This window comes from Hypanus sabinus, chromosome 4, assembly GCF_030144855.1.
Source record: "Hypanus sabinus isolate sHypSab1 chromosome 4, sHypSab1.hap1, whole genome shotgun sequence".
NCBI classification, from domain to species: Eukaryota; Metazoa; Chordata; class Chondrichthyes; order Myliobatiformes; family Dasyatidae; genus Hypanus; species Hypanus sabinus.
Window position 1 is genome coordinate 166,050,757 of NC_082709.1, and position 27,405 is coordinate 166,078,161.

Sequence of the window (27,405 nt, forward strand, 5' to 3'; positions counted from 1 at the left end):
TCATTTGGTGCAAACAACACATTTCACTGTATGTTTGATGTACATATGACAAATAAAGCTTATCTCTATCTTTACCTTTGTATTGTATATATAAGAACAAAAAACATTTGAAACTTAAAGAAAAGAACGCTTGACACACAACGTGCTTCTATTTCTTTTCCACCCACTGACTATCAAGCACCAATTTACTCCAGTCCCACTTGCATCCACATTGTCCCGCACTCTACCAATACCACTATACATTAAGGTCAATTTACAGTGGCCATTTAACCTGGCAATCCACTTGATCTGGAATATTGGAGGAATCCAGAGCTGCCAATGTGACAATGAGGAAACCCCACGTAACCAACTACCCAAGGTCGGAATTGAACCTGGATCAGCAGAGCCATGAAGCTGCAGTTCTACTTGCTGTTCCCCTCAGGCCCAAGTTTCAGTGATTTTTTTTCTCTCTCTCTAGGTCCACTCTATGATCCTGATATCCTGCCTAAAGTAGAGCACATAGAACTATACTTTTGCCCTAACTAAATGGGATCTTATGCAGAATGATGTTGTAAACACTGCCTCTGAATAATTGTTTGGTCCAGCTGATAACTTCCTGTTTTGCACAAGTTTTGTCCTAATTTCAGAGTATCATTTATTTTAATTGCTGTTTTTTTGTTGCGATCTGTGCTTCAGGTCTTTAGAAAGAGGAGAGAACCGAATGTGGAGAGCTGCACAGAACTGCATGCAGATCATGGAGACAGAATGCAAGTTGGAGAGCCTCGCTCTCGATGCACCCTATGACCTAAGAGTGAGAGCAGAACATGGAAGTGAAACTTCAAACTGGGTTGAAGCAGGTAGGACAGATAAGCACATGACAAATTTTGTTTGCTAAGCTGTTTCCCAAGTGGTTTTGCTTTTTATACTCAACATGTAGAGAGGAATGTATCTTTTATTTAGTCAGGCCAGTATTCAAATGTTAAAATGTCATTGTGTTGCACGAGCACTCATTTCTATTCCTATCCCAGACACGACTGTTTAGTATTTTGTTACTGAATCTAATTACCACAGACTCAGACTTATAGAGCTTAATTCACAGCCTGACTACTGTAACTGAGACACTGGAACTAAATTGAGAAAGAAAACCTAGTACCTGAAATAGTGGATGGAAAAAAAAAGGAACATCTGGTTGACTTTGGGAAGGAAAGTTACATACGTAGCTGAATCTAAATCATGGATTATTGGCTGACCAAACGCAGCAGAAGGCAATAGATTAAAATTGGGTGGCAGCTTGGCACTGGATACAACAAAGGCAAAACTACAAAGTGGAACTGCAGCCTGATCACATTCCTCTGTAAGCAGGGTCCTCCTTGGCAAAAGAGATTCTGCAAATACTGGAAGGGCCTTGGCTTGAAACACTGACTCTGCATTCCCCTCCATAGGTGCTGCCTGATCTACAGAATTCCTCAAGCACTTTTTGCTAAAGTCCTCCTTAAGAGGTCTGGGAGTAGTTCAGAAAATGCAGCCACTTACTATAGTGTCTGTTGACAGGGGAAAAAGAAACCTCCAAATTTCCTAATCAGACTATCCTTCATTATTTTGAGGTCTTGTCCAAAATATCCTTAAGCTGTGGCAGAGCATCTGTTCATACAAAACCATTGAATGGATCTGTAATTCTATTGTAAATTACCATGTGCAAGAAATAAAAAGTAATTAAGCAGCAGCCATGTCACTTCCAGAGAATAGAAGGAATGCAGTTATTTTCCTTATAGAAATTCCATTTACACAGTTGCCTGAAGATGCTGCTGTGTTACTATTAGCTTAGCTTCACAATACAATAAAGTATCATCCAAATTGATTATAACACTTTCAGCTTAAGAATTTAGAACTTGGCAGCAGAGTACAGGCCCTTCAGTCCACAATGTTGTGCTGACCTTTCAACCTACTATAAGGTCAATCTAACTTTTTCCTCCTACATATCCTTCCATTTTTCTATCTAGCGCTCCTGATGTATCTGCCCCTACTACCACCCCTGGTTTCTGCTGGTGCAGATCTCAAGTATTTGCTGAGCGATGTCTTACATTGCTCCCATTGTACCCCTCTCCCACAGTGGACGTACAAACTGAAATTGTAGAAATAGAATCTACTGCTTGTCACTAGCACATAAGTTTGTTCCTCAAGTAACTGTTGTTTGCTTTTGTCTTATCCTTTAATCCCAAGCTTGTGTCTTGCAGGAGAATCAGTTTTTTTCTTATCAGTGGGAATGTGCATGACTAGACTAGGCCACAACCCTACATCCTTTACTGTGGATGCATGTGTGACTTGCGCCAGCCGTGTTAAATAATAAGTGGTTGCATGGATTCGTGAGGAGGCCCCAGTGCTGTAGACCTTCTACTTTCCAATTTACATTTCTAACCTAAATTATTTTGCATTGCAAATTGACTTTTTATTAAAATATATGGCTATATATTAAAATAAGATCGTCTTTGGTCTTATGCTCAATGCATGAAAGTGTTAGTTATTGATTGTATTCACAGTTCCATTGTCTTTTACTGAGATGAAGCATCTAACAATGGATGTGCTTATGTGAGTTCAAGGTTAACAACTAAAGAGAAATCACTTGCCATATTGGAAAAATAAAATATTTTTATTTTCTCTTCCTAATAACTTCTAATATTTGCTTTCTCTGTTTAGTATCGGCTCCAAGAAACATAAAGGTTGTTTCTTATAACTTAAAACATGTTATGACATGGGAGGCAGATGCTCTTCAACTCAGTCCGGTGACCTATTCTGTACAATTTCAAGGGTAAGGAAAGTAAAATGGTCTCTAGCTGGGGTATTGCTATTGAAACTATTTTTATTAGTGATAATAAACATACAGTAATGGTTAACAATACAGTGGGATGGTAAAGCAAACATCAGCACCCGTTTTCAAACCCTAAATCCATATTATTTACAGTTAATTAATGCGAGGTGCTTTCATCTGCCTCCTCTTTGCAGTTTATTACCAGGCACTGTTGAAAGACTGGATGTTCCCACTATCATGTTACCTAGCAGAGCATATAGGCTTTTCTGGTCGCTTCCTGCAGGCAGTTTTTCAGGATCAGAGTGAAGTGCTTTCACTCTGTTTTAACAGTGGTACCACCAATGGGGAACTGAGCTGCCTGGTGGCATCAGGAGATGATTTGGTAGATGATGCATTATATCTGATGTTTAAGCTAGTCTTCTGCACGTAGCCCAGACTAGAAGCCTCCAGGTTCTGAGTGCCGACATATAAGCTTCTTCTTTGCTGTGAGAACATACTTGGCTCTTTCTCTCTGTCCACCTTGTAACACTCAGAATAGAAGGTTAGGAAACTGATGCCAGGAATGTAGATGACATGGCTTGTCCAATGGAGCTGAATTCAATGCTGGCAATGTCGGCCTGGGAAAATACATTGATGTTGGTTAACTTAACTTCCTGTCACTTTGGAGGGTTTTGCAGTGGCAATAGATAGATTACCCTAGTGCCTTGCATCAGAAGCATATGGAAGGGTAGGAATCAATGCTGACCAATAGGACGTGAGGTTAAAATACAGGGAGTGCTCCTGTGAGTGTTCGGGCTGATGGCCCAAAAGAGCTATAATTATTCAGTGTCCTGCTGAACATGTGCTAAACCTGATGCTGGTGTGTCGTCTTTGCCTATTATAGAAACATATAGAAAACCTACAGCACCAATACAGGCCCTTCGGCCCACAGAGCTGTGCTGAACATGTCCCTAACTTAGAACTACCTAGGCTTTACCCATAGCCCTCTATTTTTCTAAACTCCATGTACATATCCAGGAGTCTCTTAAAAGACCCTGTCGTTTCCGCCACTGCCGGCAGCCCATTCCACACACTCACCACTCTGTGTAAAAAAAAAAATTACCCCTGACATCTCCTCTGTACCTACTTCCAAGTACTTTAAAACTATGCGCTCTCATGCTAGCCATTTTAGCCCTGGGGAAAAACCTCTGACTATCCACATGATCAATGTCTTTTGTTAACTTGAACACCTCTATCAGGTCACCTCTCATCCTCCGTCGCTCCAAGGAGAAAAGGCTGAGTTCACTCAACCTGTTTTCATAAGGCATGCTCCCCAATCCAGGCAACATCCTTGTAAATCTCCTCTGCACCCTTTCTATGGCTTCCAGTTTTGATCCCCATATCTTGGAAAGACTGTGATGTCATTAGAGAAAGTCAAGAGGAGGTTGACAAGGATGATTTCAGGAATTGTTTAACCAAAATTTATCATCTCTGATTGAATAAACAGATGTTATGATGTGCAAACATTCCATATTAAACATGTCAGTCCTGCTATGGAACCTGCTTGGAGTTCCAGGGATTTGATATTCAAACTCCTACAGAGTATCTGCAGGCATACATTGACTGTTGTTCCACTCCTGTTCCTTCACTCATTAACATGGGACTAAACTGAGAGATCACGGTCCTTGCACATACACACTGGGGGATTTCCACAGAGTTTTTCTCAAGGGAACTCAGTAGTTCAGTTCTAAGAAACCTGACAGCTGGCTCTCTACCAGTCTTCTGTGTGGTCAGTTTGGCCATTCAGTCAAGCTTCTGAGGAAAAGTCTACTTACCTTTTGACTACACCTGATGAGTCTTCTTGGCTGTGATGAAACACATGATCCCTTTCTTAAATGAATAATGACCTGTTATTCTTCCATTGAAAAAGGCAGACACTTATATTGTTCTTGATAAATTGCACACATACTAAATCTTTTAGATCAGGGTGTATAGTACAATTGTTTACAGTACACAACCACAATAAGTGAATGGTGAAACTAAAAAGTTCATAACATTTGAGGAACTTGTGATTTATATTTTGTGCTTGGCTCCATAGTAAACTAGTCCATTGGGGATTTTCTTGTGTATTTAATATTTTAATACATAGAGCAGTACAGCACAGGAACAGGCCATTCAGCCCACAAACCAGCTAGAAAGCAAATCAAAAATGCCCAAACATTAATCCCACCTATCTACAGCATGTCCATATCCCTCCATCTTCCGTACATCCATGTGCCTATCCAATGTATTTGCCAGTAATATATGGGAAATATTAGATATTGATTAAGTATTCTTTGTTTAAATAATTTATTACAGGTTGAATGTAAAAGTACATGAATGGCTTACGTCATCATGCCACCTCATTATAAGTACACGGCTCACTAAAGTAAAAACGAAACATATACATTTATTCCCAGCAACACGTACAACAAGCTGCAGGAACTCAGCAGGTCGGACAGCATCCGTGGAAACGAGCAGTCAATGTTTCAGGCCAACACCCTTCGTCAGGACTGAGGAGGGAGGGGGCAGGGGCCCTATAAAGAAGGTGGGGGGAGGGTGGGAAGGGGAAGGCAGGTGGGTGTCAGGTTAAAAACCAATCAGAGGAAAGATCAAGGGGTGGGGGAGGGGATGCAGGGAGGGGTTAGGCAGGAAAGGTGAAGAAGGAATGTAAGGTGAAAGCACTGTGTAGTAGAAGAAGGCAGAATCATGAGAGAGGGGATAGGCAGCCGGAGGAGGAGGCAGAGTGAAACTGGGATGGATGAAGTGAGAGGGAGGGAATTACTGGAAGTTGGAGAACTCGATGTTCAGACCAAGGGGCTGGAGACTACCCAGACGGTATATGAGGTGTTGCTCTTCCAACCTGAGTTTGGACATATCCGAATGGGAATGTGAAGCAGAGTTGAAGTGGGTGGCAACCGGGAGATCCTGTCTGTTGTGGCGGACGGAGTGGAGGTGCTCGACAAAGCGGTCCCCCAATCTGCTTTGGGTCTCGCTGATGTAGAGGAGGCCGCACCGGGAGCAATAGATTACCCCAACAGACTCACAAATGAAGTGTTGCCTCACCTGGAAGGACTGTTTGGGGCCCTGTTATTCCCGGCTCCATGTTTTTCCTTCAATTAGTTTTACGTTGTGGAGTTACAAAACATAACAGATTTTGCGAGGTGTTTCTCCCTTGAGTTTAGATCCTTGGCTCTGACAGAAAAGATGAGGAGTTGATTTTCAGGGGATGTCTGGAACCAGAGGTAACAGTCTGAAAGGAAAGGGTTAGCCATTCATGACTGAAATGAGAAACAAACTGCTTCATTTGGGAAGTACTTAAGAAAGTGTCTTCACTCTAGTCACCTGAATCAATACAGATCACTGTGTTTTCAGATGTTAAGGGATGTGAGGTTTTGCACAGGAAAGTGGTACTGACATAAAAGGTCAGCCATGATGGTATTAAATGATGAATTGTTTATCACATGTACATCAAAACATACAAAGAAAAACTTTCTTTCCATTAACAACCAGCAGCCCACAGATTTTGGTGCCAACATAGCATGCCCACAATGTTCAGCAGACCAACACCAGCAGCAAAACAAAACAAGCCCCCTTTCCTCCCTAACTCACAAACACACCCCTCTAGTCTCCAGTGAACTTGTGAGCTCACAGCCGCCTGGCCTCATTGGAAACACAATTCCTGATTTAGCTGTTTTTTATAAAATATTAAATTAAGGGAATATTGAGTTTGGACGTGATCTTATTGCAATGTTTTTACTTTTCTCAGGAGCTTTGAAAGAGCAACCAAGGACAATTGGACTGATGCATTGAACTGCACCCACACTCCCGTGACTGAATGCGATCTGCTGGATAATCTTGCTTTCTTTGCAAAGTATCATCTAAGAGTAAGAACGGAGCTAGAAGGTGCAACATCAGAATGGGTTGAAATAGAGCCCTTTTATCCATATAAAGACAGTAAGAGATTTATAAATATTAGTCATGCTCTCCTGACTCCATTACCCTGAAATTATTTTAAATCTTGTAGAATCTGGTGGTGTCTAAATGATATGGTGTAGCGGTGTGCTACACACAGCGCTAAATTTACGACACGGAGTCGGTAACTGCAGTCGAAGGAAAAAAACTTTATTCGAAAACTTCAGCCTCACTTTTAAGCCTCTGTCAACCGGCCCCCCATGGCGAAGAGGCTCCAAAGCTCTGTGCTCGCAAACCCCCATAGGCTATCTAATTGTGAGTCGGTTCGGATACGCTAGGAAATGAGTCGCCACATAACCCCCCCCCCCCCAGAACCGGCGATACACCCCCCAATGTCCACAGTCTGGGCCATAACCTGCTTGGGAGGTCGGCCTCTGCGCCGAGGCGCCGGAAACTCGGCCGGTTGCGCCAGGTCCACATGGGCCGGCTTGAGGCGGTCCACCGTGAAAACCTCCTCCTTCCCCCCAACGTCCAGCACGAACGTGGACCCGTTGTTCCGGAGCACCATAAACGGCCCCTCGTATGGCCGCTGCAGCGGTGGCCGATGCCCGCCCCTTCGTACAAACACAAACTTACAGTTCTGTAGGTCTTTGGGTACGCAGTTCGGGTGCCGCCCATGCTGTGAAGTGGGTATGGGGGCCAGGTTACCGAGCTTCTCGCGAAGTCTGCCCAGGACTGCTGCGGGTTCTTCCTCTTGCCCCCTTGGGGCTGGTAGGAACTCCCCGGGGACGACCAGGGGCGCGCCGTATACCAACTCGCCGACGAGGCGTGCAGGTCGTCCTTGGGCGCTATGCGGATGCCGAGTAGGATCCAGGGAAGCTCGTCCGCCCAGTTGGCTCCTCGCAGGCGGGCCATGAGGGCCGACTTCAGGTGACGCTCCACTAGCCCGTTCGACTGTGGGTGGTAGGCAGTTGTGTGGTGCAGCTGAGTCCCCAAAAGGCTGGCCATAGCTGACCACAGGCTGGAGGTGAACTGGGCGCCTCTGTCGGAGGTAATGTGGGCTGGTACACCAAAGCGAGATATCCAGGTGGCGATCAGGGCTCGGGCGCAAGATTCGGAGGTGGTGTCGGTGAGCGGGACCGCCTCTGGCCATCTTGTGAACCGGTCCACAAAAGTCAGGAGGTAACGCGCTCCGCGCGACACTGGCAGGGGGCCCACGATATCCACATGAATGTGGTCGAAACGCCGGTGGGCGGGATGGAACTGCTGCAGTGGGGCTTTGGTGTGCCGCTGCACCTTGGCCGTCTGGCAGTGCATTCACGTTTTGGCCCATTCACTGACCTGTTTGCGGAGTCCGTGCCAAACGAACCTGCTGGAAACCATCCGGACAATTGTCCGGATGGAGGGATGCGCCAAGTTATGAATGGAGTCGAAAACACGTCGCCGCCATGCTGTCGGGACGACGGGACGGGGCTGGCCGGTGGCGATGTCACAGAGTAGGGTCCTCTCACCTGGGCCCACGGGGAGGTCCTGGAGCTGCAGACCGGAGACTGCGGTCCTGTAACTTGGAATCTCCTCATCCGCCTGCTGTGCCTCTGCCAGTGCCTCAAAGTCTACCCCTTGGGAAAGGGCATGAACGGTAGGGCGAGAGAGCGCATCCGCCACGACATTGTCCTTACCCGAGACGTGCCGGACATCCGTTGTGTATTCAGAGATGTAGGACAGGTGGCGTTGCTGGCGGGACGACCAGGGGTCGGACGCTTTCGTAAACGGTAAGCGGTTTGTGGTCCGTGAACGCGGTGAAGGGCCGACCTTCTAGGAAGTACCTGAAATGCCGGATTGCCAGGTAGAGCGCCAACAGTTCCCGGTCGAAAGCACTGTACTTAAGCTCGGGTGGTCGCAGGTGTTTGCTGAAAAACGCCAGGGGTTGCCAGCAACCTGCGATGAGTTGCTCCAGCACCCCACCGTCTGCCGTGTTGGATGCGTCCACTGTGAGGGCGGTAGGGGCGTCCATTCTGGGATGTACTAGCATTGCGGCGTCCGCCAAAGCTTCCTTTGTTTGAACGAAAGCGGCGGCGGACTCCTCGTCCCACGTAATGTCCTTGCTCGGACCCGACATCAGGGCGAACAGGGGGCGCATGATCCGGGCAGCTGAAGGGAGGAAGCGGCGGTAGAAATTGACCATACCTACGAATTCCTGAAGGCCTTTGATCGTGGTGGGTCGGGGGAAGTGGCGGACCGCATCTACCTTAGCGGGCAGAGGGGTTGCCCTGTCTTTAGTAATTCTGTGGCCCAGGAAGTCAATGGTATCGAGTCCGAACTGGCATTTGGCAGGGTTGATTGTAAGACCGTACTCACTCAGTCGGGCGCAGAGTTGACGGAGGTGGGACAGATGCTCCTGACGACTGCCGCTGGCTATGAGGATGTCATCCAAATAGATGAACGCCAAGTCCAGGTCCCGTCCCACCGCGTCCATTTACCGCTGGAACGTCTGTGCGGCATTCTTCAGGCCGAACGGCATGCGGAGGAACTCAAAAAGGCCGAATGGGGTGATGAGAGCAGTTTTGGGGACGTCGTCAGGATGCATCGGGATTTGATGGTATCCCCGGACGAGATCTACCTTGGAGAAGATCCGTGCGCCGTGCAGGTTTGCCGCAAAGTCGTGAATGTGCGGCACAGGGTAGCGGTCCGGTGTGGTAGCCTCGTTCAGCCTGTGGTAGTCGCCGCATGGTCTCCAGCCTCCCGTCGCTTTGGGCACCGTGTGCAGGGGGGAGGCCCATGGGCTGTCGGACCGCCGGATGATCCCCAATTCCTCCATCCTCTGGAACTCCTCCTTCGCCAGTCGGAGCTTGTCCGGGGGAAGCCGCCGAGCACGGGCGTGGAGGGGTGGTCCCTGGGTCGGGATGTGGTGCTGTACGCCGTGCCTGGGCATGGCTGCTGTGAACTGCGGTGCCAGAACCGATGGGAACTCCGCCAGGACCCTGGTGAAGACGTTGTCGGACAGCGTGATGGAGCCGAGGTGAGGGGCCGGCAACTGGGCTGCACCCAGGGAGAACGTCTGAAAGGTCTCGGCGTGTACCAGTCTCTTCCTGGGCAGGTCGACCAGCAGGCTGTGAGCTCGCAAGAAATCCGCACCCAGAAGCAGTTGGGCTACGGCGGCCAGTGTGAAGTCCCACGTGAACTGGCTGAAGCCGAACTGTAGCTGCACCTGACGGGTGCCATAGGTCCTTACTGTGCTGCCGTTCACGGCCCTCGGGGGGGGGGGGGCCCCGGTGCCCTGCTGCGGGTGTCGTAACTCGTCGGAGGTAAAACGCTGATCTCGGCACCAGTATCGACCAAAAACCGGCGTCCCGACCTTCTATCCCACACATACAGGAGGCTATCCCGATGGCCAGCCGCTGTAGCCATCAGCGGCAGCTGGCCCTGGCGTTTCCCGGGAACTTGCAGGGCGGGCGACAAAGGCGGGCTTCTGCACCCCACCGCTGGTGGTAGAAGCACCAGTGTTCCTTGGGCCGGGGGTTGGCGGGCTCTGCGGCCGGGCCTGGACTGATTTGCTGCCGGGAGCGTGGCTGGGAGATCCGTGCGATGGACACCCCGCTCACCTTTTTGGCGTTCCACAGCAAGTCCGCCCGGGCTGCCACCTTCCGGGGGTCACTGAAATCCGCGTCGGACAGCAGCAGGCGTATGTCCTCGGGCAGCTGCTCCAAGAAAGCCTGCTCAAACATGAGGCAGGGTGTGTGTCCGTCGGCCAGAGACAACATCTCATTCATTAAAGCCGATGGAGGTCTGTCGCCCAAGCCATCCAGGTGCAGTAAATGGGCAGCCCGCTCGCGCCGTGAGAGTCCGAAAGTCCTGAGGAGCAGGGCTTTGAATTCCGTGTACTTGCCGTCTGCCGGGGGCGACTGTATGAACTCCGCGACCTGGGCCGCTGTGTCCTGGTCGAGGGAGCTCACCACGTAGTAGTAGCGGGTGTCTCCTGAGGTGATCCGGCGAACGTGGAATTGGGCTTCGGCTTGCTGGAACCATAGGTTCGGTCGCTGTGTCCAGAAACCTGGCAGTTTCAACGAAACCGCATGAACAGAGGCGGCGTCGGTCATTTCTGGTCCAAAAATCGTTTGGACCGTCGGGGTCACCAATTGTAGCTGTGTGCTACACGCAGCGCTAAAATTACGACACGGAGTCGGTAACTGCAGTCGAAGGAAAAAACTTTATTCGAAAACTTCAGCCTCACTTTTAAGCCTCTGTCAACCGGCCCCCCATGGCGAAGAGGCTCCAAAGCTCTGTGCTCGCAAACCCCCGTAGGCTATCTAATTGTGAGTCGGTTCGGATACGCTAGGAAATGAGTCGCCACAATGGCATCCTGAATGGAGCATTGTTTGGATCCGTAAATGAATTGTAGCTGCCATTGTTTAAAGATAGCTCTTATCGAAGGCCCTTCATGATTGCGTTTATAGTTGTATAGTGGCATCAGCACCGGACTTCGAGGTGAGAGGTCCCGGGTTCAAATCCGGCCAGCTCCTTGCATGCTTTCCATCTGTGCTGGTCTGAACATCAAGCTAACATCTCAGCCTTGTAAAAAAATGCTAAAGAAATGGCAAGGTTGTCGCCCGATGTGCCACAAGGTGCAGAGAGGAATATCCTAAGACCATAGGAGCAGAATTAGGCCATTCAACCCATCGAGTCTGTTCTGCCATTTCATCATGGCTGAACCATTTCCCTCTCAAACCCACAGTATTTTGATGTGTGGGTTCAGTTTAAGTGTGGAAAACAAGGCAACCAACTTGCAAGGAGCAAAGCACATGGAGCTATTCCCACTACTGTTGGGGAGAGAATTCCTGGATGTAGGCCCTGTGACAAGGGATGACCGGCAGTGTATTTTCAAATGAGAATGATGTGTGACTTGAAGGAGACCCTACCAGGGTGTGAGTTGCGATTAAAAGGTAGGGCAGACTTGTTGGGCTGAAATGCCTGTTTTGCTCCTCTGCCTTATGGCCTTATATGAAGCTTCCTAGAAAATCTGATTCCCTTTAAGAAAAGCACTTGGCAGGCTTCCTTTGCTGATTTTCAAGAAGAAACTAGGGGAACATTTGGTGTCATCTGAGGGAATGGATGATCCTTTTGTTTAACATCTCAAAACAAAATTATATCTGCATGAGTGTAAAATCCCCACAGTCCTGTCAGGGTGTCAGTTTCTGTCTCTGTGCTCAAGCCTCTAGAGAGGAACTTGAATCTACACTTTATTAATTAGATTAGATGAGACTAGTTTTATTTTTCACATGTATGTCAAATCAGCAAGGATTGTGCCAGGCAGACGTGTCTTCACACTTCCGTGCCAGCATCGCAAGGCCACAGCTTACTAGCCCCAACTGTACACTTTTGGAATGAGGGTGGAAGCTGGAACACCCGGAGGAAACCCACGCGGTCGCAGGGAGAATGTACAGACTCCTTACAGAGTGCGGCGGGAATCGAATCAAGCTGTAAAGCGATTCACTGATCACTGTGCTGCCGTGCCACCTCCCCAGCGCAGTGACTGAACATCTTTGAAATTGCCTAAGAAAAAAAAAACCAAAATGAGCTGTGACGCCTTTGAATTGCCGATTTTTTTTCACACTATAGAGGCAATGGTCATATCAATCTTCTTATTTCCCTAGTGTGCTCGGTTTTGCCATTGTCAGGATGAATGGTGTGCATACTCTGTAAACCTAGCAGCTCACGGCAGATATCACTGTGTTGCTGCCTGTTCTGTGTTGATCATTTGCAGTGCAATGTGAGATATGGCAAATTGGTAAATTGCTTTATCATTGTAACATGTGCTGAGGTCCAGTGAAAAACTTTTACTTTGCATGCCATCCATAAAGATCATTTCATAAAAGTGATTGGGAAAACAATAACTGAATGAAGAATCAGGTGTTACTGATAAGAGAAAGTGCAATGCAGGCAGACAATAAGGTGCAAGATAGATTGTGAGGTCAAGGGGACCATTTAATAGTATTATAGCAATGGGTTAGAAGCCTGGTGGTGTGTACTTTTCAGACTTTTTTATCTTCTGTCCAATGGGGTGGGGTGGGGGGGGGGAGAAAGAGTGTCTGAGTGAGGTCCACAGAAGGGAGGGAGGGGAAGCTGGCTTTTGTGGAAATCTGGCAGCGTTCGCAGTGCTCTGCAGTAACTTGCCGAGCTGCATAGTGTTGTAGCCTAAGATTCAGGCTCCAGATTGTTTTGCAATAGCTTCACCTGGATGATACACAGACAAAAAGCTCTGCCAAAATTGTTTTATGAACCTCACATGTGTAGAAAGTTGGCTTGGACACTTGGGACTGTAACCTCAGCATGAATTGCTATCTTCAGGGATGAATGGCAAAGTAAAGAGAAAATAGGAAGAAAAGTAGTTAAAACTAATAGCTGAGAGTTGAACATTTTTTTTTAGTACTATACAGTGAATGTTATTGAAGTCTACACTAAAATGTTCAAATTGTAAAAAAAATCTTCCTCTTCTTTTTCAAGCTGTGATTGGTCCTCCATCAGTTACAGTGCAGTCAGAGGCAGGCGTGTTACACGTCAGCATTAAAGATCCAGTCCGTGAGGATGAAAGATCCATTCGATTAAATTATCGGGATCTTATTTACAATGTATTTTATTGGGAGAAGACTGACGATGGAAATATAAATGTAAGTAATCATTAAAGAATTGATGCTTTGCTGCACGTTTGAGCACTCAGTGGAGGGTGCTGATGCTTCTTTTGCTGGTGGGGGTGAGGAGGGGGTCATTGCTTTGCTGCTGCTTGTGCTTGGGAGGGGGTCTTGGGGGGCTTTGGGGTTCTAACGCTTTAACTCATTCATTCTTTGCGGCACTCTTGTTTTCGTGGATGTCTGCGCAGAAAAAGAATTTCAGGATGTATATTGTATACATTTCTCTGGCATTGTGTATCTATTGAAACCTATTGAAGAATACTTAAGAAGGAGAGATGATGGTTCATAGAGTTAGTAGCAGTTTACAAAGAAAGAAGCCATTTGGCTTGAGATGCTTAAAAGTTTCTATTTTAGACAAGAGTCTTCTCATTTATTTCATGTCACCCTTTCAACATGACCTTCAACAATAACCTTAGGTTTATTTTCCATGGAACACAGGAAACTGAAGAGGTCAGGGGGAGTGGAGAACCTGATAGGAGTAAACAGGGCGTGGATAGAGTATTCGAAGGATCACTAAATATTGATATTGTCTATATCCATTGTTCAGAATCAGGTTTAATATCATCAGCATACTTGTATGTTGTGAAATTTGTTCACTTAGCGGCAGCAGTACAATGCATTAGATGATGAATATTGAAAAATACTGTTGATAGATTCTTGATTGGTCAGGGCATGAAGGGATTTGGGGAGAAGGCGGGAGGTTGGAGCTGAGAGTAAAATTGGATCAGTCATGATGAAATGGTGGAGCAGCCTCGATGGACCAAATGGCCTAATTCTGCTCATGTATCCTATGGTCTTATGGAATTACAGTAAGTATATATATATGTACACTATATTAATATTAAATAGTTAAATTAAATAGGTAGTGCAAAAACAGAAAAAAAAGTAGTGAGCCAATCACGAACAAGAGAAAATCTGCAAATGCTGGAAATCCAAGCATTACATTCAAAATGCTGGAGAAACTCAGCAGGCCAGGCAGCATCTATGGAAAAGAGTATAGTTGATATTTTGGGCTGAGACCCTTCAGCTGTAGTGAGGTAGTGCTCATGGATTAAATGTCCATTTGGAAATTGGATGGCAGAAGGGAAGAAGCTGTTTCTGAATTGCTGAGTGAAGAAGCCTTCAGGCTTCTGTACATCCTTCTGATGGTAACAATGTGAAGAGGGCATGTCCTGGGTGGTGGGGATCCTTAATGATGAGCGCTGCCTTCTTGAGGTACCGCTCCTTGAAGATGTCTTGGATGCTAGTACTGATGACAGAGCTGACTGATTTTACAACTCTCTGCAGTTTATTTCAATTTTGATGGGTAATTGTCCTTGTTTAAAACACAGTGTTTTCGAAACAGCTTCTTCTCCCTTTGCCATCAATTTCTGAACCGTTCATGGACCCAAGAACACCACCTCACTATTTATTTATTTTTGTAGTTTATAGATTTTTTAAATGTCTTTGTATTGCTGCTGTAAAATAACAAATTTCATGTCATAAGTTAGTTATAATAAATCTGATTCTAGATTCTGTAAGGCCTTTGATGATGTCATTTACATTCCATACAGAATTTTTTAGATGTAGGCACAGGTTTAATGTGGGAAGTATGGCACCAATTTAGAAAGAGCTCCCTAGATGATAAAATGGTTCCTATGGATTGAAAAATGAATAAAGTTATCCAACTAATGTGGATAAAGTGATGCAGAACTGTTTATAGAACGAATGAATGATCTTTATTGTCATTATACATAGATACAATGAAATTCTGTTTGGCTTCCTCTCAGGTAATTAAATAAAGTGGTAGATAAATTCAAGACAGTAATAGAAAAGCAGTATTAAATAGATAAGTAGCAGAAAATAAGTTGCAGCAGCACCAGAATATCACAATAATGCACAAAGTGCTGTTATTGTGAGTATTTGAGTCCTTGTGTGTGCATGTGTGTGCTCACAGTTTCAGTCATTGTTCTGTGGGAGTGGTGTGATGGAGGCCACAGCTCTGGGGTAGAAGCTGTTCCTCAGTCTATTTGTTCCGGCTTTTAGTGCTCTGAACCTTTTGCTGGATGGCAGCGGGTCAAAGAGGGAGTGGCCGGGGTGTGTGGTGTCTCTGGTTATGCTGATTGCTTTCCTCCTGAGTCTGCTGGAATAGATGGTGTCCAGTCCTGGGAGCTCCATCCTGACAATTAACTGGGTGAATATGTTGATACAGGAGACACAAACAATCATTGATCTTTTGAAGCAAAAATTTTGAGAGTGTAGATAGGAGTTACAACTGGACACATTTTGAAAATGCGTTTAATGGAAAAGCAGGTGCGAGATATTCACAGCATTAGGAACAGCAAATTCAAAGCATTGGTTAAAGGACAGAACTGGGAGAGCAGAAATAAATGGATTGAAAGTGTGAGTTGCCAAGAGAGTCCATGTTTGAGCCTCAGTCATTTACCATGTTTTCTGATTATTTACTTGGGGGGCTCAGTGATAAGGAGTCCACATTTGTTGGTGATCCAAAGCTAGGAGTGAAAATGAGTCATGTGGGAGATGTATAAAGTGATTAGGAAGATGATGGGTGGAATATAATTTGGGGAAATTAGAAAAAAATCCATTTTGAGTACTAAAAAAAAACAAATCTTCTAAAACTCAAGAGGCCAATAAATGTTGGTGTACAAATGTCTGTGATTGTCCTGGTACAAGAATCACAAAGCTACCAGCTGAGCAGGACAAACAGTTGAAATGGCAGATAGAAGCCAGGACGAATACAACGTACTTCGGCCCAAGTATACCACAGCCCAAATGACCATGGCAGTAATATTAAGGTGTAATATTTTGGCCCTGCTCATCTATGCAATAAAGCCAAGCAGCAATAATACGAGTTAGGCACAACTTGTCCATGGTGCCCACCAAGCTATTCCAATTTGCCTGCATTTGGCCAGATCCCTCTAAGCCAGGGGTTCCCAACGTGGAATCCACAGGGCCCTTGCTTAATGGAATTGGTCCATGGCATTAAAAAGGTCTCACCCATGTACTTACCCAAATGTCTTTTTAATACTGTTGTTGTATCAGCCTCAATCACTTCCTCTGTCAGCTCTTTCCAGATATGTGCCACCATCTGCATGAAGAAGTTGCTCTATAGTCCCTTTTCAAACTTTCATCTCTAAAGAATGTTGATCCTTATTATAAGGAGCTGGAGTAAGACTCGTCAAATCGTGGTCCCTGGTGTGTCCAGACCTCATACAAAGTCCAATTTTGACCTTCTCATCAGAGGATTGTTATGTCTGGATGTGAAGGGTGTTTATACAATTCTTTCTTTAGATGTGTTAAGAAGAACAATTGGAACAAGTAAGGCTACATTTTCTGAAGATAAGAAGAATGTGAGTGATCCCACCAGGCCATCACAGGGTGGATAATTTGTTTCCTTTGGCTTGAGCTGACAGCCATGGATTAAGGCTAGTCATTGACATGAGGACAATAAATCTGTGGATTTCTTGGCAACAAAGAACTGTGGAAGCCAGATATACAGTTTAATGAAGCTTGTTATTTGTTTTATTTGGGGAAAAGCGAGAAAGTGATATTGAAGTATGTCAGCTGGGATCTTTTTGAATGGTCAGAGCAGACTTGAAAGGCTCTGTTATTTTCCCAGTACGTGCTCCTATCTTCTCTATGAATGTATATGTATTTTGCTAATATTTTATTGTCACTTTGTGACAAAGGAGCTTTTTAAATGCTGGATCTTCCCAAATCTCCAGATTTTTGTCAGCTTTACTGTGACTAACTTTGACAACATTTTTGGATTTCTTAAGCTTTATTTTGAATTCTAAATTTTCAATATTTTAGTTATGTCAGATGAAACTGTCGGTGATGATTTTGGCTTAAGGACTCACTGATACAATTTGCTTGGAACATTATGGATTATAGAACAGTACAACAGTGTACAGACCATTCAGCCAGTGATGTTGTGCCAACCTTTTAACCTGCACTAAGATCAATCTAACGCTTCCTTCCCACATAGCCCTCCATTTTTCTTTCATTTATGTTCCTACTCAAGTGTCTTTTAAATGCCCCCAAAGTAGCTCCCTCTACCACCACCCCTGGCAACGTATTTCATGAATGTGCCCCTCCCTCTGTAAAAAAAACAATCTCTGACATCCCCCTTATTCTTTCCACCAATCACTCTAATGTTATGACCCCTCTTGTTATGGTTAGTAGTAATTCTCTGATTTAAAGACCTGCTTTCCTACAACCATCAGGTACTTGAATTGACCTGCATAATCATAACCCTACCTAAGCAATGGAAGACTATGGACCGCCTCTTGATCTACTATGAAGCTTTCACTGATTGTGTTATTTTTTTGTATTAATGTCTGTTATAATATAGTTATTTATGTTCTGTGTTGTCCTAACCTACATCCAGCGCTGCTGCTGCAAGCCCATTTTTCATTTGCACCTATACCTCACTGTACTTGTGCATGTGACAATAAACCTGATTTGACTTGTGCTTGATGCCTCAAAGATAGATAATCATTTCACTTAGATTCAAAATGATGAGTAAATAAATGAGCTCTAATGATAAAATACTCTCACACAAGTTGTGATCTCAAACCCTCGGTATGAAAGGATGGTTTCAGATTCAATACTAATTTCTACAAGGAAATGCATGGTGGGAAAAAGTTTACAATGCTGAGAATGGGCAAGAGCAACAGTTCTACAAAAGAGCCAGGCTAGGAGCAGTAAGAAAAGCATTTTTAAGAGCTTTATCAATCTTGCATTCTGTCTCAGAAAATAATGTGTGCAAGTTTTGATTTTGTTCTTTGTACCAGTCTAGACATTATTTTTCCATTACTTGCAGGAAGAGAACATGGGTTGTGAATAGTTTGGCGTGTGTATGGCTCGGGCTAACCATGGGGGGGCACACTGACCAAGGACTCTGTCTGTGCACAGCCTGCTATGTAGGTGACCTTGTACTGCGCCCATTCGCCAGCGGTTACAAATCCCCCTCAGCAAGGAGTGGAGGGGGGAGCTTGTTCGGGCTTCATCACTGCTGGGCTGCAATGGGATGGATGTGATGATCTAATGAGAGGCCCTAGCTGCACACACCTAGATAAATATAAAACTTACCCTTTGTCAATTAGTAAACTTTGAACTGATTTTACACCGATAGTATTACGTGTCTTTCTTTTATACGTATTGTATCCTTGAGCCTTGAGTCTAATGTTACTGAGAAACTTAAGGAAAGCCAGCCAATAATCATGCTCATATTTTATTTCAGGTACGTAATGTGACAACTGTTTCATCAACTTTGCTGCAAGATCTTCAGGCATGGACTACGTACTGCCTGAAAGTGCATGCCTTTGTACCTGATCTTTCAAAGGAAGGCTTGTCCAGCCCTGTGACTTGTTCTTCTGTCACTGCTAATGGTGAGACTTTTGCAGTCACTTAAATCATAAAATGTGAATTTATAATAATTAGTTATTATGTTATAATAGAGAGATGAAGGCACAATTGTATTCCTGCTGCTAGTGTCATTTCACTCCGTGAAAAGGAATGTCAGATTCTATTAAGTGATATGAATGGGCTAATCACAATTTTGTGGTATTTTTCTATGCTCTGGCAGTGCTTCTGTGGACTTTTAATCTTCCAGTTGGTCTCACTTGAAGCTGTGTTACAAATGTAACTTTCTACAAACATTTGCTCTGTGAATAAGAATTGACATTCCTCTAAAGCAGTGGTTCCCAACCTGGGATCCATGTACCCCTTGTTTAATGGTATTGGTCCATGACATAACAGAGGCTGAGAACCCTTGCTCGAAGGTTTTTTACAAGAGTGAAAAACCCAGATTGTGTCTTGTGTTCCCTCGTAAAACAGACGCCTTGCTCAGGGGAGACGCCACGACTGAATTATCACATTGTTAGAGATGAATGAAGCCTTTCAGATGAAGTTAAAGGGTCCGATGGTGCTATTTTAAAGGGGAGCTGCAGAGTTTTTCTTGTGTCCTTATCTTAAAACAATCCATTCTCACATATCTCTTAGAAAGTTTCAAGTAGCAGCAACATGACGTCCCAACATTTATTCTCAATATTTATTCTCTTTGTTGCGTGTAGTATTTAATTGATTCTATTGTGTTTCATTGTACTTACTGTGAATGCCCATAAGAAAATGAATCTCAGGATAGTATGTACTTTGATAATAAATTTACTTAGAATTTTGAACTTCGTTCCCAGGAGGCCTAGTTTTGAGAGTGTGGGACTAGAGACCCCGAGGCGGCCTGCCCTGGGTTTGGAAATCTGTGTGTATGAGGGGTTAGGTGGGTGAAAAATAGGCTGCTTTTGCTCAGCTCTTATTTTGTTCTGTTGTAACTGTTGCTGCTTATGTTGTGTGTTATTGCATTGAACATTATGGACATGCTATATTGGTACCAGAGTGCACAGTGACACTTGCAGGCTGCCCCTAATACATTCTTGGGTGTGCTGGTTATTAATGCAGATGACATATTTGACCATATGTTTCAGAGTACATGATAAGTCTGAAACTGAATATTCAGCACCCTGACTGATGAAAGCAAGCAATGCCAATTGCCTCGTTTATCACTTTATCTGCTTGTGTTGCCAATTTCAGGGAGCTGTAGACTTGTATAAGAACTATGTGCATTACTGCTCCTAAGGGCCACACCATTTACTGTACACTTTCCTCTTTTATTTGACTTCTCAATGTCCCTGTGAGCGAACCAAATTGGCAAATTCTATCTGCCATTTCTCTGTTCAAACATCCAACTGGTCTATAGCTGATCTGAATTCTGTAGGTTAACTACATATTTGATCAAGTTCAAAATTCAAAGTAAGTTTATTATCAAAGTACATATATGTCACCACATACAACCCTGAGATTAATTTTCTTGTGGGCATACTCAATAAATTGATAATAGAATAATAACCATAATATAATCAGTGAAAGAATATGCAAAAAAAGAATGATCCTAGAAATGTAAGAAAGTTACAATAGTTGGGTACCACGACGGTCGTTTACTGTTCTACTTCTACAATAATATTAGATGAATATCATTATAGATTTGAAGATTGTGTGTGAAAGTGATTGATTAAATTGTGTCTCCAATTGGTTTGATGACTCCATTGAACACTGGGCTACTTAATACCATATTCATGATCAAAATAGTTTTCCTTGCCCTGCTTTAATGCCATCCCAAACTCTTCAAATCTGTATAGCAGTAAATCATGCATTTAAAGATTTAAACCTCTCTTTTGGATTTCTCATGCCTTGGCCATTCCTCAGCCAAGTGGATTTACCTTAGATTCCTCTGATGGAAATGCACTCTGGCACATAGACTGAACTCTTGTTTTCATTCCTTACTTGTGAAGTTATGCTGTACATGGGATCAAATTACTACTGAAATGGACCCCTGGTGAAGGGTTCCGTTGAAAATCCTCAGTGCAATTATTTTGCTAATGCAGCAAAGTAATGAGAAGCTTTTGTGATTTACTACTCACCCTTAATATTTTTCCTGACACATTTCTGATCCTGATATTTCCATTGTGTTACTTGGCTAAATATTCAGCAAACAAGTGACATGTTCAACGTTCCGTTTGTTATCATAGAATGAAAGCAGTAAACAACCCGAATTACTTAGTCCTTGCAGACATCCACAAAAAATGCAAAAGAATGAACAACAGAACCCCAAAGCTCCCCGTCTCCCCCCTCCCCACCCATTTCAGCAAAAGCAGCCACACCCACCACCCACCAAGCCACAGCAAAAGCCCCCATAGAGAGATGAAGAGACCACAATCTGCAGTCATCAGAATCTACTGTTTAAAAGACAGTTCAATGTGCCACAGATCCTCTCTCTCCCTCTCCCCCCTCCCCACTCTCTCTCCCCATCTCCCTCTCTCTCTGCCCCTTTTTCTCTCCCCCCTCTCTCCCCCTCTCTCCCCCTCTCTCCCCCTCTCTCCCCCTCTCTCCCCCTCTCTCCCCCTCTCTCCCCCTCTCTCCCCCTCTCTCTCCCCTCTCTCTCCCCCTCTCTCTCCCCTCTCTCTCCCCCTCTGTCTCACCCCTCTCTCTCACCCCCTCTCTCTCTCCCCTCCCCTCTCTCTCACCCCTTCTCTCTCTCCCCCTCTGTCTCACCCCTCTCTCTCACCCCCTCTCTCTCTCCCCCTCTCCCCTCTCTCTCACCCCTCTGTCTCACCCGTCTCTCACCCCCTCTCTCTCTCCCCCTCTCCCCTCTCTCTCCCTCTGTCTCCCCCCTCTGTCTCACCCCTCTCTCTCACCCCCCTCTCTCTCCTCTCCCCCTCTCCCCTCTCTCTCACCCCTTCTCTCTCTCTCTCACTAACAAGGGACAAGGAGATGTCACCCATTTCACAGTGAATTGGGAGACTAACAATTGCTGTTCAATGTAACAGTCTGCCGCATCGCTTTTTATTCCATATTGCGTATGTAACTAAGGTGAATGCTTGATGAGCTGCCTTTCAGCCCTGCATGTGCTTGTTCTGCTCTCATGCCGGGTAATTGTGAATTAGTCATGTGCTCAGTTAGAGGTGAACTTGGGATAACATCAGATTGATACCAATGATGGAACAACTCTGAGCAAATACTAACTCTGATTTATCCCTGTGCTTAGGACTCTACCAGTTCTAAGTTCTGTTGCCAATCCTGGTGCGGTGTTGTAAAGAATGATGTCTTGGGTTGCATCTCAGCACCCCTATTAACGATGGTGCTTTTTTCACATATAGCTAAGAGAAGAGCAATCGAAGCAGCCCAGGTCCTATTCATCGCATTGTTTTCTGTTTTGCTGATAACACTGGGATGTTTTCTCTTTGTGATCTATGTACGCAGAACGGTCAAGCACCTAATGTACCCATCCTACAGCCTCCCGGTGCATATAAGAGAGGTATGACTCATCTTTTATTTCTGTTTAGCCAGAAAGCCTTCAGTTTGGCTGATTGATGGTAAATATCAACCAAACGTACAGTTTTATATTTAAAGATGCAGGATTACTCACAAGAAAATGTATGTCCTTAAATCTTACTCCAAGTCAAGTTACAGTGCTGTTGTCAAGCATGTTCAATGAGAAAACATTAAATTCTGGTTCAACCATGAAGAAATCCTGCACATTTAAATGTCTGCCAGCCTGACTAGAAATGCTGTTATACCTCAGGAATATCTATCTAGAGTAGAAAAATAAAATAAATCATAGTCAACACACACAAAATGCTGGTGGAACGCAGCAGGCCAGGCAGCATCTATAGGGAGAATCACTGTCGACGTTTCGGGCTGAGACCCTTCGTCAGGACTGAGTCAATTCTATTACTGCCTTGATTTTTAATTATTTTTAATTTAAATATTCAGTATACATATATATTGACATGTAATTGATTTACTTATTTATCTTTTTCTGTTATCATGTATAGCATTGTACTGCTGCCACTAAATTAACAAATTTCACCACATATGCCTGATTCTGATCAATTGGAATCATATATTTATTAGTATTTGCTACATTTGCTACAAATATTTATTAGTACTTAGCTGTTTGCTAAAAGCGAAGCTCTATTAAAAAGTTGCAGAAGTTTTAAAGTTCTGTCCATCTACCTACAGGAAAGATATCAATAAGATTGAAAGAGCGCAGAGAAAATTTACAAGGATGTTGCCAAATTTGAGGACCTGAATTATAGGGAAATGTTGAATAGATTAGGACTTTAGTCCCTGGAGTGCAGGAAATAAGGAGATATATAAAATTATGAGTGGCATGGATAGGGTAAATGCAAGCAGGCTTATTCTACTGAGGTTAGGTGAGACTAAAACAAAAACTCATGGGTTAAGGTGAAGGGTGAAATGTTTAAGGAGAACATGGTGGGAGCTTCTTCACTCAGAGAGGGTGGTGAGAGTGTAGAACTAGCTGCCAGTGGAAGTGATGGATGTGGGTTCCATTTCAACATGTAAGAGAAGTTTGAGTAAGTACCTGGATGGAAGGGTATGGAGGGCAGTGGTCCAGATGCAGGTCGATGGGAATAGGAAGAAAAATAAGTCAACACAGACTAGATGGGCTGAAGGGCCTGATAGTGAAGGCCGTTTTAGGAGGATTTGCATAAATAGTAGCTGGGTTTATATGTGAGAAGAAAATGAAGGACTAATTGGTTTGGTGCCAATAGTATCTCTGCTGGTGCTTAAAAACAAGATTGTGCTCCATTGAGGTACAGAAACACCAGAACTCAGAGTCATAGAGATATACAGGACAGAAACAGGCCCCTGGGCCCATTTCGTCACTGTTGACCAAGTTGCCTTCTGAGGCAGTCCTACTTGCCTCTGTTTGGTCCACATCACTAAACCACAGGAGGTGTAGTAATGTAGTGCTTAGCACATCACTTTACAGCAATCACCATTTGGGATTCATTTCCCACACTGCCTGTAAGGAGTTTGTGTGTTCTCTCCAAGACCATGCGGGTTTCCTCCAGGTGCTCGCATTTCCTTCCACATTCTGAAGACATGCCATTAGGGTTAGTGGGTTAGTAAGTTCTGGCTATGCTATGTTGGCACTGCAAGCGTTGCGACACTTACAGACTACCCAGCTCAATCCTCGGTGATTTGATTTGATGCAAATGCGGCATTTCGCTGTAGGTTTTGATATTTCAATGTACGTGTGACAAATAAGGCTAATCTTTAATCGTTTAACCCTTTCTGTTCACATGCCCATCCAAAGGCCTTTTAAATGTCAAATTGTACCTCCCTCTACTGTTTCCTCTGCATTACATTCCAGATACAGATTAAAAAGGTTGCCTCTCTGGTCACCTTTTAAATCTTTTCCCTCTCATTTTAAACCTATTTCCTGTATAGTTTTGGACTCTACCTGGGGAAAGATTTTGGCCATTCTTCTTATATCCGTCTTAAGGACTTTTTGCAGTCTCTTAGGTCCAGGGGAAAAATAAACTCCTAGCCTATACATTGTCACCTTATAACCCATGTCTTCCGATTTCAGTAATATCCTTAAATCTTTTTCGTGAGATCCTGGTTAGTTTCTGGTTAGTTAGCCAACCTGAAGTGAATGCCTTACTCCAAATATGGCCTTACCAATGTTTTGTAGAGCTGTAATGTGATATTTTATGATCTTACCCCAACTCCTGTACTCAAAATTCTTGTTGATGAAAGGCAAACATGCCAAAATCCTTCTTCACTATGCTGCCCACTTGTATCGCTCCATCCCGAGCTCTTCATGTTCTACCACTCACCATTCCTCAGTTCCTTGGCCCAATTGATCAAGATTTGATTATAATCTTAAATAACCTTCTACAACGTCCATCATACCACCAAATTTAGTATTATGCACCAAGATACTAACTATGGCACTCACCTTCCCATCCAAATTGTCAACATAAATGATGAACAACTGTGGATCAAGCAGCAATCCCTGTGGTACACCACTGGCCTAAAAGATAACCCTTCAGCAAATCCCCTACTTTGAAGCCAATTTTGTATCCAGTTGGCTCACTTGCCCTGGATCCTATGTGATCTAAGTTTCTGGTCTAGGCTGCCATGAGGTATCTTGTCAAAGGCTTTGCTAAGATCCATGTTGTTGTCTACCACACTCCTTTCACCTACCTTCTTGGTCAGCTCTTCAAAAATTTAATCAAAGTCATGAGACAACTCCCCATACACAAAGCTACATTGACTATCCCTAATCAGTCTTTGCCTTCCCAAAAGCATGTAGATTGGCTCTCTGTAAATCCCCTTCAATAACTTACCTAACACTAATGTCAGGCTTTTAGCTTTGTAGTTCTCAGGCTTTTTGTAGGTAAAGGCACACACTATTCATCCTCCAGTCTTATGGCACCTTACCTGTGGCTATCAATAATACAAATATCTCTGCAAGGAACCCTGCAATTTCTGCCCTAGCTTCCCACAAGAACTAGGCTACACTTGATCAAGGCTCCATCTGTTTTATCTGTGCTACGGACTTATCTACCTCAATGTGTATTAATTTATGTAAAAATAAGTTCTGAGGTATTTGATATGGATAAAACTATATTTTAGGAGCTAGAAAATTATAGAGAACAGAGAAAATACAAGATTTTTATTAGTTATATGCCATTCCTTGGAGGCAGGAAGTGGGTGGAATAAATGGGAAATTATAAACAGAAAAGGGAGTAAGCATTAGATCCTAATGCTCTCTCAATTATTGAATAAAATCATGGCTAGTATTTTACCTCAGTATTTATTTCCTGTATTTATTTATTTAGAGATGCATCATGTTAAAAGGCCCTTCAGGACCTTTGAGCCTGTGCAACCAACCAATTAACCCCTTATCCCCTGATTTCCTTAATATCCAAACATTTCTTTTGCTTGCCAGCAATGGAATATAACTTGGGAATCTACCCTGAGCCTTTTACTTGATGAAATGTTGTAGGGGTATGTTAAAACTCAAAAGTATAGGTGTATTGTTTAGGTTGGCAGCCAGTACCTGCAAATAAAATTTTTAGGCAGAAAATTAATTTGAAAACTCAACCAAACATAAAATTAATATTTATACTATACAATAACTAAATAATTTTTTTTTTCAGTATTTGACCGAATCATCCCAACAGCCTGTATTTCCGGCGGTGATTAAAGATAACCTCCAGGAGGATCACTGGGATAAACTCTCTATTGTGTCACGATCAGAGACTTCACCAGTGTCACTAAATCCAGATAAAGCCAATGAGAAGAAAATGAACCAAGAGACAAAGAAGTCTGACTTGAAAATTACTAATGAAGATGAAGACCTGGAAAGCAGTCAATCAAGTGTAGATTCTGGACATTATTCAAATAGTACACAAGATTCTTCCTCTAAAAATCCACAGAACATAGGTGATGCATCTAAAACATAGGATTAACAAATGTTTCATGAATTACCATGAGCATTACTTTTGCTTCCAGGTGTTGACTTTGTGGTGTACATATTGCATAAAGTTGCATTAAAGGAAATGGAACTGTTGAATTCTACAATACTTTTACTGCACAACAAATGTCATTTATGACTTAACATAAATACTTTAAGACTGCTAACATTTTGATTAGTTGGACTACTGAAGGAGATAGATAGCCAAGCCACCTGATACATTTTCCATCTAAGCATAATTGGAATATAAGACCATAAGATGTATAGTAATTGGAATATGAAAATATTTGGCTTTAAGACATTTTTTGCTACTGAGAAAAAACTTGACAGTTTTGTCAAGAGGTTGTTTTCAAATAGGAAATATTGCAAAAGACTGCCTCTGCTTAGGTGGTAATCTATCCTTTTTCAATGGATTTTTGAATGTAACAATGGAAACATGAACAGTGAAAGCCTATGATTCTGTATAACAATAAGAAAATTATTCAAGTTTTGATACCTTTTAATTGACTTTAAGGAGGTGGTGCTCAACCACAAGAGCCTGTTTGGTCTTTCTGTTCTGATATAGGCTTAAGGAGCATATTCATGAACCTTGACACTGTCAGCTACGAGTTCCTGACAATAAATGGATTCATGATTAGTCTTCTGATATAGATCGTGACAATGAGACTTTATCAATACTGCTAGTGTTCAAAGAACTTTAATTGAAATGGCTATTGCATTTCATAGTTATGTAATGGAGACAATAATGGATATAGTCAAGAATTTTGTCATGGCCACAGGAACGAGTGTATTTTGTTGTGCACTTGGCCTCGTTGTACATATCTCATTGTGAGCTACTAAATTTTCATTGGTACGAATTTTTGAAGTAATATTAATTCAGAGTAACCCCAGTCCAACAAAACGTCAAGCAGGAAATGGGCTACAAGTGGTTTTACTACTTAGTGCATATATGTCAAACTCAAGGCCCGTGGGCCAAATCCGGCCCATGGTGGAATTATCTTTGGCCCGCGAGATAATATCTAATTACTATTAAAGCTGGCCCCTGTAATCGAAGCGCCTATGGCGTATGATATGGCTAATGCTGAGTTTATTCAGGTACCAGGTTTTCAGGGTTTTTAGTGTTTATTCGGTTTCACTGGTTTATTTCC

The 27,405-nt window shown here is 43.7% G+C and overlaps 1 protein-coding gene across 2 annotated transcripts in view; it reads left to right on the forward strand.

Annotated features, from left to right (window-relative positions):
- Positions 1–27,405, forward strand: part of LOC132393454 (interleukin-10 receptor subunit beta-like) — an 80,139-nt gene that overhangs the window by 42,093 nt on the left and 10,641 nt on the right. Inside the window, exons 3-9 of one of the 2 annotated variants that reach the window (XM_059968704.1) lie at positions 676–836; positions 2,674–2,785; positions 6,573–6,760; positions 13,220–13,383; positions 18,650–18,797; positions 22,119–22,276; positions 25,941–26,226. In XM_059968704.1, coding sequence (XP_059824687.1) covers positions 676–836; positions 2,674–2,785; positions 6,573–6,760; positions 13,220–13,383; positions 18,650–18,797; positions 22,119–22,276; positions 25,941–26,226 — 1,217 coding nt within the window. Of the gene's footprint in view, positions 1–675; positions 837–2,673; positions 2,786–6,572; positions 6,761–13,219; positions 13,384–18,649; positions 18,798–22,118; positions 22,277–25,940; positions 26,353–27,405 lie in introns of those variants that run through there. The other variant, XM_059968706.1, reaches the window with a different exon arrangement.